Here is a 14,831-nt window from a genome sequence, read left to right as displayed (position 1 = left end):
GCAGGAATGCAGGAATGTTACATGCAGTAAGCGAATAAATGCTTGTCTTTGCACTCTACATTATGGTAATCTATTAATCAGGGTTGATTCTCCTTTCTCTCTTTATAGAACCTTTAGCTGGCACTTAACCACTTAACTGTGTGCCAGGTAGTTGTCAGGCATTGTCTCACATAATCTCAGCCCAATGAGATGGGTATGTGGCTCCCATTTTACAGATGAACAGATTGAGGTTCAGGTCAAGGGACTTGCCCAAGGTCATGCAGCTGATAATCTGAGAAGCCTTCATTCGAATATGATGTCTTTTCTTTAGTTCTGCGTCTTGCAAAAATAAATATATGAGGAAAATGAGAATAGCTACAGAGTTTCTTCCTGAGAGTACATTCTAAATATATAGGTAGGTATAGTTTAGTTGTCCCTAGCATAGGTTGTTTGATGTGTTTTGCTGTGGTCTAGCCAGATCATTTTCTTGGCTTAAAAAAAAAAATTATTACTTTTAAAAGATGGCTCTGGCACCTTTACCCTTTTTATAGTAGGACCGAACAGAAAACATTTCCCCTCTTACCAAAAAGAAGAAATATATTTGGTAAAACTGCATATTTTTGAAAAGTTACAAGTTTACTTGTGCAGTTTATTCTTGATGCATACAGGGAACTCGCAGCTGAGTTATTTGCTTGAGATTTCCTTATTGCAAAATTTGTTGCTAGATTATGTGGCAATGGCAACACAGTAATTTGTGCATTGTCTTATGCAATATTTCTGAGTTGAGTGTCAAAATCTAATGCGTAGAATATTGTAGAAAGTTATAGTTTAATGGTAATTTTTTTTCTTTCACTTGTGTGTTGCCACTAATCAGGGTTTATAAACTAACAGAAAATTATTTTAACATTGGCCTGTACTATATCTTTGATTATGGTTAGTGAAAAAGAGCCTTTACATTTCTCTTTACAGAAGACAATGTTGATAAATTTCTTTGAGTAATTGAAGCTTCATGCATATTTGCAAATGTTTAAGAAATCTATTAATGCACAATTATAGTATTCTAATTTTTTCTAGTATATTATCAGGTTTAAAAAAATTTGTAGTAGAATGTATGTAATGTCTGTAGAGAAAATATCAAATTATAGTGTTAACAAGTGGATGGTTCACAGATTGATTTGTTGTTTGGTTAAAATATAAACACATTGAGCCTTGTTGAATTATGTTGAATATGATACCATTAAAGATTGGTTATCTAGTCATGCTCTCCATGTGTCTGTTTTGTGAGAACTAGCTATTAAAGGCTTATCTCAAATAATTGGCTTATATTATAGACTCAATGTTTTAAGCCTTTGTTTTCAGGTAGAGCTTTCATTCTTGGTTAACCTTATTGCTACCAAAGGGGTGACCTATATTTAATAGATGCTGTATTAAAATGAAGTCATGTTTGGTTCTTGATAGTTCCCACAGCTTTGGTTTCAGGTTGTATTTTTTCCTTGTGAAAATTGGAGATCGCTAGGCTCCCCTCCCCCCCTTTTTATTATGAAACAATTTTAAACATACAGAAAATTGGTAATAGTGAACATCCATATGAGGACCCTCTAGATTCAACATTTGTTGATATCTTGCCATAGTTGCTTTATTTATAAATATATGTATATGATTTTTGGTGGAACCATTTGAAACTAAGCTGTAGACATCATGGCACTTTACACCTAAATATGTCAGTATGCATCTCCAAAAATAAGGACATTTTCTTACACAGCCAAAATACCGGTATTGTTAATTTTTTAGTTTATATTTTCTTATTGATAATTAGTTAATATTTTCTTATTGCTAATTCCTTAATATAACCTAATATCCATCCATATTTAAATCTCCCCATTTGTACTGAAAGGTCTTTTATGGCTTTTTACACCCAACTCCACCAAACCAGGATCCCGTCAAGTTTTATTCACTGCATTTGGTTGTTAAATTTATTTGAACTCTTCTAGAATAGCCTTACCTCCCCTTTTTAAAAAGACAATTTTTTCAAGTCGTTTTATAAAATGAGTCACACTCTCGATTTTTCTGATTTTTTTTTCATAGTATCATTTAGAGTGTTCTCCTGTTTCCTCTATATTAGCAAACTGTAAGCTAGGTTTAAAAGGTTGATTAGTTTCAAATTAAATATTTTTGGGCAAGAATAACTACTAAGTGATGCTGGTACTTCATATTGCTTCCCATCAGGAGACATATAGCGTCAAGTCCCATTATTTGTGATGCTGAGTTTGATTACTTGATTACAGAGGTTAAGGTAAGGTATAGTTTCCCCACTGCAGTTAGGATGTAATTTGTAGTCTGATAAATTAGCACTGTAGTGCTCGCCTGTTCTCCACTAACCTTTTACCTAATAGTTGTAGCATCAATTGCTGATCTTAGGCTGACTTTTGAATTTCAGTGTTAACAATCTTTTGTTGGTCTACAGATAGAAACAAAACCACAGGAGTTGTAAAATAACCTGTGCAGCTGTATGTATTAATCAGATTCTGATTTTGTGGATTCTTAAGATTTTTAATTATGAATTCAAGGGGTCTTCTGTTATGCATAAAAAGTAACCTGGTTTAACAAAAATGGAAAAAAGTCGATGCCTATTTTTTCTTGTACTCTAACTCAAGGAGTGTGTTTCTTTTAAGTTTTTTTTTTTTTTTTAAGCCAATATTTGTTGCACAGGAATAGCCAGATACATAATAAAGGAAGGGTGGATTTACTAAAAAATATTTGGAGAAAACTATATTTTCCGGTGAAATAGCACTGGATTGAGAGTCAGAAGATCTAAATTGTTGTCCTAATTCTACCACTATGTGAAGTTCAAGAATTATGATTTTTTTAACTTCACTCTCTGTTCTCATCTCATAATAAGTTATTAAATATTATGAATTTCCGAGTTGTGTTGATTATATTAGAAGTGAACTTCATTTTAATCAAGCCAGATAGAAATATATTAAATATATGTGATATAAAGTTGAATTTATTTTCTAACTAACTGACATTTGGTAGGTGATTGTTTTAAAGAAGGGTTCATAATAGGATTTATTTATTTAGTTATTTATTTTATTATAGGCAAGGCAACCCTTGGTTGACCTCATAGATTGCAAGGACCTTGTCAGCCTACAATCTCTTATTTTTTTAATTTTTTATTTTTCACGCCTACAGCACTTGGTCTTTCTAGTTGGTCTCCCATTCAAGTACTAACCAGGCCCGACCCTGCTTAGCTTCCGAGATCAGATGAGGATTTATTTCATTCTTTCATTAATAATATGATTTAATTTATGAAACAGTTTATGTGAAGTTTTTCTACACATCTCTTTTGTAAATCAGGGTGAACTGTATATGTAGAAATAAAAAACCTTTTTCTTCATCCTCAAATGCTGTGTGTTATATGTCTATATCTGTAAAACACACAGTTTTAAGAAAACATGTCTATATAACTTTGTCTTTTGTTTTGGATATCCCTGGGGTTTGTTGGGAGCAATGGTTGACTTTGTTTCTTATGCTGGTTAATCAAATAATTGCTTTGTAACATCTCTTGTATTGTTGCCTTTATCGTTACTTAACTCTTGGATTGTTTCTTAATTTCTTTTCATACTGTACTTTGTCTTCCCAGTTAACAGGAGGATAGAAATAGAATCTTCTTTGGAGTCCTTCTTGTAATTAGCACACTGCTTTTCTTATAATAAGTACTCCAGTGTTTTGTTTGAGATTTATGGTACCATAAATGTAAAAAATGCTGTGTGATTTATGAACTTTGAAAGTTTTTTTCTAAAGATATTTTTTTCTCCCTCTTGTGCAATTAGTCATTTAGTGTGGATTTTAATAATTAATCATGACAAATTAAAAGAATAGTTTAAGGTGTGATTTTTATCAGTATTCTTTTGATAATTCCCAAATTAGCACCCCTGTTCACCACTACCTCAGGCAGAATGCTCCTAGAGCACTTTATATCTGGCTCTGCCATTGTACTTACCACATTGCATTGTAATCAGCTCTGTGTCCTCCACTAGTAAGTTAGCTCTTCAAGGGCAGAGGCAGTGTTTTGTTGATTTTGCTGCCTCAGCACTTAGCACAGTGCTTGGAACCAAGTGTGTGTACAGAAGGGACCTCTCTTTACAGCGTTCTAAGATTCTTAGAAGGCGATGCCTATCAAATCACTGATGACTTGCAAAAGTTTTGGATTTACCAGTTTTCTTTTGTTCTCTGTTGTGGTATTTATTTTATTTTATTAGCAAACTTAAAACTTTCTACTTTCTAGACACTGATTTAAATACTGCTTTAAAGATATTCATTTAATCCCTGTTAATCTTATGAATTAGTTACTATTTTTATTCTCATATTACAGATGAGGGAACTAAAGTACACAGACAGTAATTAACTTGCCCATGTTCACACTTGTTGTGTGTGATGGAGCTGGGACTTGATGCAGGCAGTCTGCTCCAGAATCTGTGCTCTGAACAATTGCACAATGCTGTCTCTGCTTTATCAGAGCAACCAAAGGATTGGATTTACTTTACCAAAGTAATTTTATCATTCATGGAGTACCTACTCTGTACCAGGGTGGGGAGCATACTTCCAGAAAGCCTTGAAGATGAAGCAACAGTTGAACTAAATTAGGAAACCATATACATGAACTGATTGCGATTATAATGTTTATTGAAAAAATTTAAGTACAGAACAGATAAGGAAGAAAATAAAGGTAGTAAGTAGTTAAGAGTATGAACTTGGGAGACCATCTGGAATGTGACTCCCAGCTCTGTTGTTTAACCTCTTTTAGTCTCACTTTCCTTATCTGTAGATTAGAGATAATAGTACCTAAGTCACAGGTTTGTTATGTGATTTAAATGTGATAGTGTGTTTAGTATGTGCCTAGCATATAATAAATGTTCAAAAACATTATCAGTTATTGTAGAAACCTATAGTCCACACAGGTGTTAACCAAAATTAATTTTAGACTGTAATAAAGAATAAAACATTTATTCGAACAAAGGGAGCTGCAGTGCAGGAGACACAGATTCAGGTAGCAACTTAAATTGTGTTCTACCAAGACAAAGGGGAGGCCCCTTTTATAATGAAAGTTCCTGCTCAGATTCCCAGTTAGGTCTGACTTATGTAAATGAGGTACCAAATTGTACAGTTCTGATTAGATGGGACAGGTCTCAGTCTGTTGGGAGAAAGGTAAAACCAGGGTTTCCCTGTAGTGGTTGATTCAAACAGGCTTATAAACACGTGGGGGAAGCTGTGAGTTCAGTCTGAGCTTCTTCCTGGTATAGAGTATGTGAGATGCCACTGTCAGCAAATGATCACTAGGCTCTCACTATTCATAAAATGTGGGCCTCCGGTTGAAGATGGAGAGTCCAATCTCAGCAGATAAATCCCTTCTTGGGGCTCGCATCAAATGAATCTTCTCAGGGTCCACATTTCTTTCTGTAGAAACCTTTCGGCAAACAGTGTTGATGATCAATCAGGTTTGTTTGTCTTAGGTGCATATTGTCCCATGTCGATGTCGGAGTGGTTTGGCTTCCTGTTCCAGGTCCACCTAGTCCTTTGGTTGTACTCCTAAGTTTGGGCTATAGCCAGCTGAGCACCTAGAGCCATCTACCTTTAAAAGGTTCATGAGGTATCTGTTAAACCTGGAAGGTTTCTGAGGTAGATTTTGCCATGAGGTGTTGAATTATTGAGGCTTTAGCAAGACCTTCCAGCATTGTCCTGTAAATCACTGGAATAAACAATATAAAAGGAGCTGAAAAGTAGATACAGGCATTAATTCTGCAAACATTGGGTAAATCAAGAGCAATTGGCAAAAGACAATCAGACTTATGAGTCTAGTTAGCCTATATCTTCTTGATCCAGATGTATGTTCAAGCAATTCATGTATAGTAGAAAAAGAGTTCAAATCATTCTAAATTAAAAGAGACAGTAAGTTGGTGTGTCATTTCTATTCATGCAATCATCACTTGAATCTTTATTTATAGGTTTTAGCCAGCTTATGTTACCGGAGAGCGGGAATCCTCTTCCGGCGCATTGTCCAGGTTCTTGAACAAAGAATTGAGCAAGATGCTGAAATACAGTAGAAAAGAAAAGTTTTATTAGAAGGGAAAGTACACTTCCAGACGTGGATGCGGGCCTGAGCAAGAGAAGCGTGGCTCAGAAGGCCTGGGTAACAAAGCCTTTGGGGTTTTTATTCCTTTTTGCTGTGGGTGGTTACTTTTCTTAGAGGAGTGGACATCCTTAATTGACAACTAAAATTGACAGGACTCAGTGATTTATCATTTTACTTTCTGTGCATGTTTGTTCCCAGAATTCAGTCTGTTATAATGATATTAATGAACTTCAAGGCATATGCATCATATTATAATAATGGTATAATGAGGCTCGGGTGAGTTGAAGGTCTTTGGCTTCTTCATTGCGGCAGGTGCGAGTGACTGGCTTAAACTGGTACCTAATTCTCTGCCTCCTGGTTTCTTTGTGTGAGATCAGAACCCCCATGACTCATTTAATTGTTGGTGGATTAGGGCATACCCCTTCTAGGGTAGGATGACCTCAAGTATCTTTGCAGAAAGACCCAGAAACCCCCTATCTAATTTTCCTGCCTAATGCTTTTCTAAGATCCATGAACCCCCTTGTTATTAGTATGGATGTTGAGGGAGGAGGGGTCTCTTCTGCATCTGTTTTCTGATGAGAAGGGTCGTAGTCCCTGCCTACTGGAGTTTCATGGAGCTCTTTCCATCTCTGCCTTAATCAGGGCTGGGTCTTGGGTTTCCTGCTGAAGTGCCACCTCAGTCCCTAGACAAGGAAAAGAAGATAAAAACTTATTATTTTAAACCATATATCTATTAATTTCTATTATTAATTTGCCTATTAAGTGAGTAAAGGGAAGCAGGCTTGGTTAATATATTTCTTAAAGAGTGAAAAAAGACTTTTGGTCTAAAGTTCCCTCCCCTCTCAGACTCTTAGAGGCCTGCTGGCTTAATACTATTTCTGCTAACAATGGGCTGATGACCCTTATCAATAGCTAGAGGATATGAGTCACCAGTTTGGGGCAATTGTCAGGATTTGAGGGAGAGGGCCTTTTTTCCAAAGAAAGGAGGGAAGGAAACAACTAGGTTTACTAAAAAGATTAACTCTGCAGGAGATGTCCCATTTCATTTCCTGCTAAAAGATTAAGAATTTTACAAATGATGTCCTGTCTCAGTTATATATAACATCAGCAGCTTGATAATGAGGTATTAAACAAATTAGAACGATGATGAGTAGAACAATTTGCAGTCTAGACCTTAAAATGGCCCCTAGCCCAGTTGGGCGCCAGCTGAAAATATCAGAAAATTTAAGCTCTAACCAACTAGTGGTACTCGTGGCATAAGTGGGATGCCCCTTAAGAGATTCTGTGGGTTTAAGATGCTTGGTTGTTTTTAACTACCTGGAAAGAGTTATTTAAGCAGGTACAGCAAGAGGTATTAGCTACAGCACAAACTCCTCCTTGGGCTGCAAGCAAATAATCTAAGGCAACTCTATTGTGGAGAATGACTCGAGCCAGGGGGTCTAGAGATCTTTTTTGAGCTCTGATAGCTGAACTTAACTGTTCTGGTTAGGTTTTCACATCAGTATATCTAATTGAGCAGTGCCAAGGCCAGTACATGGGTCAACAGTTTTAAGGAATTGGTGGCTCCTGTAGTCTCAAAATTCTACCTCCTGTCATCTTGGAATGAACAAAATTCAGCTACAATTTGAGAAGAGTTAAAAGGAATGTGACTGAAGAGCTAAAAAATTAAGAGTTAAACAAAACAAAAAATGAAACAAACCAGTCTTACATGCTTTAAAAATTATACAACTGGATTTAAAAATTATACAACTGGATTTACTTGCTATATACATAAACTAGTATTGGAATTAAAAAGTACGTTCACAGAAGCGCTAGAATCACTCAAATTTACAAAGAGACAATAATTTGTTTATCATGTAACTAGCAGTGAAATTTATAATGGCTAATAGAACAAAATCCTTATGAACATAGTACTAATGTGTGGCAGGTTATACCAATTAAGGAAACAGCTCAAATTTACAAGGGTAAAGACCCCATACTTTTAGAGGTGGAAAGGGAACAATTAAATTTCTCTTTGATTTTTTACCCATTCTCATGAATCTGATATTAGTTTCATTGCAGTGTTTAGGCTAAGGTAGGTTCTCTAAAGGATCCAATGAATTGTATTTTCTAGGTTCCAGAATGTTGCTGGTTTACATGATAATCCTGTATACCAGATGCCTTGTCTCTGGTTGAAACATTTTCTGGATTAATGATTGAGAAGATCAACTGCCAGTGAAGATACTTTTCCCTAATTGTCAGATAACAGTTTGATCTTTTCTATCAAGTTAAAATTTCTTAATAAATAGTACTAGGTCTCATTTCTTTCCTGTATCCTCTATAGTACCTACTAAAGTATAGGGACCTAAGTACCATTTGGTGGGTGACACCTGGAAAAAGATTTTTTCTTTCTACCTCAAAACACCAGTCCATCAATCACGCGCACCCTTTAATTCCAATAATGTGATGTACAGGATCATTAACTTTTAAAATTACGTTAAATGTTATCCATACCAATAGGTTTTTTAAAATGTTAGACTTATTCTCTCTGATATCAATTAAACTGCATTTCAGATTTAAACACTCATGACATAGAAGACAAGGAACTCACAAAGTAATCTTTAAAATATTGAACTCTATTCAACAGTTAGCCTCAAGAGTGAAGTAAGAAAAGTTACAGCCCTAAGCTGGCTGACTGACTACTGTTGAGATATTACTCCTATCTGAAGGAAATTTTCTTATATTTGAAATTACTCCTTTTCTTTTTAGTTTAAGATTTTGGAAAAAAGTACACATTCTAAAATTTTCATAAAGGTCACATACAACAGTTTTTCTTATCCATCAATTTTATCTTACCTTGTTGCTCTAAATCACTTTGAAATTCAGGTTCTTTCCACTTGAATAACTGATCAAATATCAGTGTAAGGGTTAAAATTCCTTCTAGGAAGATAAAAGGCAAGATTCACATTTAAAATGATTTACCTTTCATCAACTAACAGCGCTTCATTTTATCAGGACATAAAAATTTGGCTTCATTGATTGGTCAGAAACAAAAGAAAATGCATGTGGGTCCAAAACAGCTCCTAGTACAAGGGAAATTCGAGGATAAGTTCTTGACAGTAAGTCAGAGGGTCTCCGTTAAGGCAAGTTAATTCGTTCTCTGATTTAGTCTTATAGGTTTTCTCGTAATGATTTCAAAGGAAGACAATCAACATTTACCAAAGGGTGTAGATCTTAGGTTAAGCAATACAAGGGAAGGGCTTTGGCCAAAGCAGATTAAAAGATTCAGCAAGTTTTGCCAGTTGAGTTTTGATGGTCTCATTGGTTCTACAAAGCCCGAGGACTGGGGCTGATAAGTGCAATGGAAGTGCAATATCAGACAAATTTTGCATACTTGGCATAGAATTCGTCTTGTAAAGTGGATCCTCCGATTGCTTTGGGGCTCGTGTGGGGATTTTTTCAAGCAGAGAAACTCCTTTCTTGAGTTTCTGTAGCCTTTGGACATAGGAATGCTTCTACCCCAGTGATACAAATCATCATTGGTACATTTTTATCCTGAAAAGGGGGTGATTGGATTAAAATCCACTTTCTCAACCTCAAGTAAGGCTAATTAGTTTCATTTTCCCCTTTTGTAAAGAGAGATTCCTGTACTTATTTATCCGTTTAATCGTGGTAACCATTAAAGACTTTACAAGCAATTACAGAAATTTAAACAGAAGCAAAATTTAACTCTTAAAAATTAAGATTTGAGTCTACAGCCTTGCTACCCTGAACCAGCCTGATCCTGTCTGATCTCGGGAACTAAGCAGGGTCTGGCCTGGTTAGTACTTGGATGGGAGACCACCCAGGAAGACCAGGTGCTGTAGGCATAAAAAATTAAAAAAACAAGGGATTGTGAGCTGACAAGGTCCTTGCAATCTGTGAGGTCAACCAAGGGTTGCCTCGCCTAAATAAATGGACAAATAAATAAATAAATAAATATTTGGTTTATCTAAGTAATCGAAGACCTGATGATGGAGAGCACAGGAAATAATTTTAATGAATCATAAAGTCTTCCATAATTTCTTATTAAGAGCATACCAATAGTACAGGAAAACTTTGTCCTTTTAACAGAGAGAAAGAACCAAACTAATTTTGCATCAGCTTGCTTTTGATTAAATTCATTTAATTAAATTTATGTTAATCATATTGAGCTTGACTACTCAGGATTTCTTTTTCACAAACCTACAGCTTTCCTTGTCTCTTCTTACTCATTCAGAAATAACCAATTTAATTTAGGACAAACCATTTTCTTTTAATTCCTTCAAAAATGCATTTCCATGCCTTATATCTTTTATTGAAAACATATTATTTCCTTCCCTGTTAATTAGAATTCCTCACCTTTAGAAACCTTAATTTCTAATGACAACTAAAAAGTAAGCAATTAAGTTTCATAATTTTTAGAAATGTATGCTTCCTCAAAAATGCACAAAACATTTTCATGAGCAGAGCCAAATCCAGATAATTTCACCTCATTATAATCGCTAAGTCAAAAAGTTTTGATAAATACTTGGGCAAATCTGTATGATTTCTTTATTTGTGTTATGTACACTTTTCAGTGAGGTGACAATAAACAGTACATTTTAAATGATACGGTAGGTGTGTTCACTTTTCTGGTACTAGGAGTGGTAGTATGGGAGAGTTTAACATACTTCGTCAGAGAATTGACGAAACATTTCTTGAATAGAATGAGTGTTAGGAATTTTCCACGTGATTTTAAATCATTCCAAACAGACTTCGAGCAGTACCCCCCAAATCTCAGTGGCTTAAGACAACAAAGGTTGATTTTTTTTTGTTGTTCATTATTTATGTTCATTGAAGGTCAGTTGGGGGACTTCTGCTCAGTATTATCATTCTTACTTTGGGTCCTGCTTTGGAACCTCACTTGGGAGCAGCCATTATCTGGAACATTACTGGTTGCCAGGTGTAAAGAGAAAAACACTATACTTTCTTTTATATTGCACTCAGTACCTATCACACTTTGGGTCACTAAATACGTATGTGTGTGTGGTTTTCCACACACCAAGCAATTCTGTGATACTAGCTGGGTGTGCTGTGGTTTAACTTAATTCTGAAACCATCTACCTGGAGATAGTGTCAGATCCCACAGGTAAAGGGCTCACTTCTACAGGACTTCTGTCCCTTTCAGACCCAGTTGCCAGGCCAGGCAACTTACCTATGCATCTGACCGACTGGCGATAAATTGGAGGTTCCCATCACCCCCTTCTTGGATTTGATTAATTTGCTAGAACGGCTCATAGAATTCAGGAAACTTTACTTACTAGATTACCAGTTTATTATAGAAGGATATAACTCAGGAACAGCCAGATGGGAAGAGGTGCATAGGACGCGGTATGGGGAAGGTGGGGCTGAGGGTGGGGTTGAGGGTTGAGGGAGAGCTTTCATGCTCTCCTTGAGTGTGCACTTCCAGGTGTCTGCCAGCCCAGAAGGTCTCCTTTTGGGTTAAAAACCCCCGTTAAAATGGAAGATTTATTACCTAGGCACGATTGATTGAAATAATTGGCCATTGGCAGTTGAACTTAATTTCCTGCCTTTCTCTCCTTCTCATAGGCCAGGGTTCCAACCCCTGTTGGTTCCCCTGGCAACCAGCCTCCACCTTTAGGTGCTTTTCAAAAGTCATCTCATTAACAGAAACTCAGATGTGGCTTATTGGGATTTGTTTTGAATTTCAAAAGACACCTACGTGTGTTCTTATCACTTAGGAAATTCCAAAGGTTTTAGGAGCTCTGTTCCAGAAAAGGGGATGGAGACCAAATAAATATTTTTATAAATCACAATATCATACTAGGATAGAGGGAAAATATAGAACGTGTCAAAACATGCTGTGGCTTTTAAAGCTTTTAAGTGGAAGAAACTTTCACTACTTTCACCCACGTGTATTGGTCAAAAGAAGTCTAATAGTAGCTTTTTAAATAGTAATTGTAGTAATGAGGGAGGCTGAGAAGGGTATATTTTGAAAGGGGAGGGGGGAAGTGGAGGGAAGAGAGAAGATGGACGGAGATAAGATAAAGTAGAACGTACACTTATATTTGAGAATGTTGTAGTCTATAGCTGTATAAAAGACGTAAACATATAGAGTAGTTAGGAAGCTATTGTATGAGGTAACATCTTTTAAGAAAGAAGACTCTTTGCCGTGATCAATGGTGAGACAGCAAGTGCTGTCATTCCAGTGTAGTTAAGGTTAGGTGGTAATATATATGAAATGCCTACCACACTGACAGTCTAGAGGACATAATTATTTTCCACTTCCGTCATTTACAGAGGGAAAGATGACCAGGTGAGGGGGATAGGGAATGTTTAAGCTGGGCCATTAAAAGATGGTTTGGACAAGTAGGAAAAAGGGAGGAAGCATTTCAGACAGCAGAAATAAAAGATGGGTATCAACAAGGCATGTAGCCCTTCATTAGCACCGCTCAATACCTGTTGACTCCTACTTTTTGCTTTTGGTAATCTGTTTGTAATTTCTAGAGACTATCTATGTTTGCTCCTGCTTGCGTCAGTTGCCTACCTCTGGACCATCAGTCATTTATGGAAAAGGGTGTGGGACGACACTGTGCTAATTTGGTGACACTTAGTAAATCACGTGGGAGGTAGTGGTGGTAGGAAGGACAAGTTTCCAGAATGCCACATGGGTGAATAACTTAAATCATTCCCTTTGTTATAGTTATTCAGTATTATAATTCTACCTTGTTTTTTTCATTTCCCAAAGTAAGCATTTTTTCTTGTTTTATACAGTTAATACTTGCTTAGGTTTACCATGTTTACCAATTTCTTGCTAGCTTTTGTTTTCCTGGAAACACTTTCCTTCTTTTTGAAATATGTCTTTTAGAGGTTCCTCAACTAAGTGTCTATTCATGATAAATAATGATTTTTGTTTGTTAGAAATCTTTAGTTCTTATTCTTGAATATTTTAGTTATGTGTGAAGATCTAGATTGGTGGTTATTTTTCTCTCAGTGTTTTGAAGATATTATTCCATTCCGTTTTCTGCCATATAATCAGACATAAAAGGCTATATGAATATTTTATAAATGATTTTTTTTTATTGTGCAGTTTGAGAATATATAATTGGCTTTTGAATGGAAGTTATTAGTTTTTTTCTTACTATTTTAATTTTAAAATTCACTGAATAGTTATTGAAAATCTTAGGAATGTCAAAAGGAAGCAATATTATAAGCTTTAAGAAATTCGTAATCTAGTTTTAGTTATTCGTGTGCAAATTGGGACATATGGTTTGCCCTACATATGTGCAAAATAATTATGTATCTTGAGTGAGATAATGACATAAATTGCACATTGAAAGTATGTTATTTGGTAAATTTTGACATGTATATACCTGTGAAATCATCACCTTTATCAAGATTGTAAACATGCCTCAAAAAGCTTCTTCATTCCCTTTTGTAATCCCATCACTATCTTGTCTCTAGAAAATGTGTCCTTTTTCTCTAGGCAACCAATGATCTGCTTTTTGTTAGTATGAATTAACTTCACCTGTATAAACATTGAATTTCCAGTTTGAGGCCCTTACACAAAACTGCTATGAACATTTGTGTACAAGTATTTGTATGGACATATGCATTTATTTTTCTTGAGTAAATACCTAGGAGTGAAATGGGTGGATCATAAGAAATTGCCAACTGTTTTCTAAAGTGGTTATACCATTTGACATTCTTAGCAGCAGTATGAATATTTTAGTTTTATAACATCCTTGCCAACATTCAGATGGCCATTTTTTGAATCTCATTGTGGGTGTTTGTTTGTTTTTTGTTCTTTCTGAAGGCAAAAAGTAGGGAATTTTACTTTATTTTTTTTTTTGAACAGTATTAGGTTTACAGAAACATTGAACGTATTCCATCCCCTCGTTTCTTCTGTTAACGCATCACATTAATGTGATACATTTGCTACAATCGATGAGCTTATATTGATATATAATTAGTAACTATAACTCAATTAACAGTTTACATTAGGATTCACTCTTTGTGTTATGGGTCTTGACAAATGTATAATGACAGGTATCTACCAGTATTATAGTATCATACAGACTAGTTTCATTGCCCTAAAAATCTCCTGTGGACCACCTATTAATCCTTCCCTCCCATGAATCCCAGGCAGCCACTGATGATTTTATTGCCTCCATAGTTTTGCCTTTTCCAGAGTGTCATATACTTGTAATTATACAGTATGTAGCCTTTTCAGATTGGCTTCTTTTACTTAGCAATATGTATTTAAGGTTCTCCCCTGTCATTTTTTTTGGTGTCTTGATAGCTGATTATTTTTTATCACTGAGTGACATTCCATTGTCTAGATGTCCCACAATTCGTTTACCCATTCACCTATTGAAAAGGACATCTTAGTTGCTTCCAAGTTGTGGCAATTATGAATAAAGCTGCTATAAACGTATATGTGCAGGTTTTTGTGTGAATGTAGTTTTCAACTCATGGTAACAAGTTAACATTTGGGTAAATGCCAAGGAACATGATAGCTGCTTTGGATGGTAAGAGTATGTTTAGTTTTCTAAGAAACTGCCAGAATGTTTTGTGAAGTGATTGTACCATTTGACATTCTCAACAGCAGTATGTGAGCATTTTAGTTACATAGCATCCTTTTTGACACGTAAGATGGCCAGTCTTTTGGAATCTCATTATGGTTTCGATTTGCATTTCCATAATGACTAATGATGTT

The 14,831-nt window shown here is 35.6% G+C and overlaps 2 protein-coding genes and 1 pseudogene across 3 annotated transcripts in view; 2 read left to right on the top strand and 1 right to left on the bottom strand.

Annotated features, from left to right (window-relative positions):
* The window catches only part of LOC107195792, a 3,061-nt gene extending 2,775 nt beyond the window's left edge, over window positions 1–286 (bottom strand). The window contains exon 1 of the mRNA XM_025047909.1: window positions 214–286. Coding sequence (XP_024903677.1) covers window positions 214–286 — 73 coding nt within the window. The remainder of the gene's footprint in view (window positions 1–213) is intronic.
* Window positions 1–14,831, top strand: part of MAP3K2 (mitogen-activated protein kinase kinase kinase 2) — a 73,152-nt gene that overhangs the window by 1,573 nt on the left and 56,748 nt on the right. The gene's annotated exons all lie outside the window — the stretch shown is intronic.
* LOC112481100 lies at window positions 9,842–9,960 on the top strand (annotated as a pseudogene).

This window comes from Pteropus alecto, unplaced genomic scaffold (genome assembly GCF_000325575.1).
Source record: "Pteropus alecto unplaced genomic scaffold, ASM32557v1 scaffold725, whole genome shotgun sequence".
In the NCBI taxonomy this organism is placed as follows: Eukaryota; Metazoa; Chordata; class Mammalia; order Chiroptera; family Pteropodidae; genus Pteropus; species Pteropus alecto.
The sequence above is the reverse complement of the archived record's forward strand: the minus strand, read 5'-3'. Positions and strand labels throughout refer to the sequence as shown.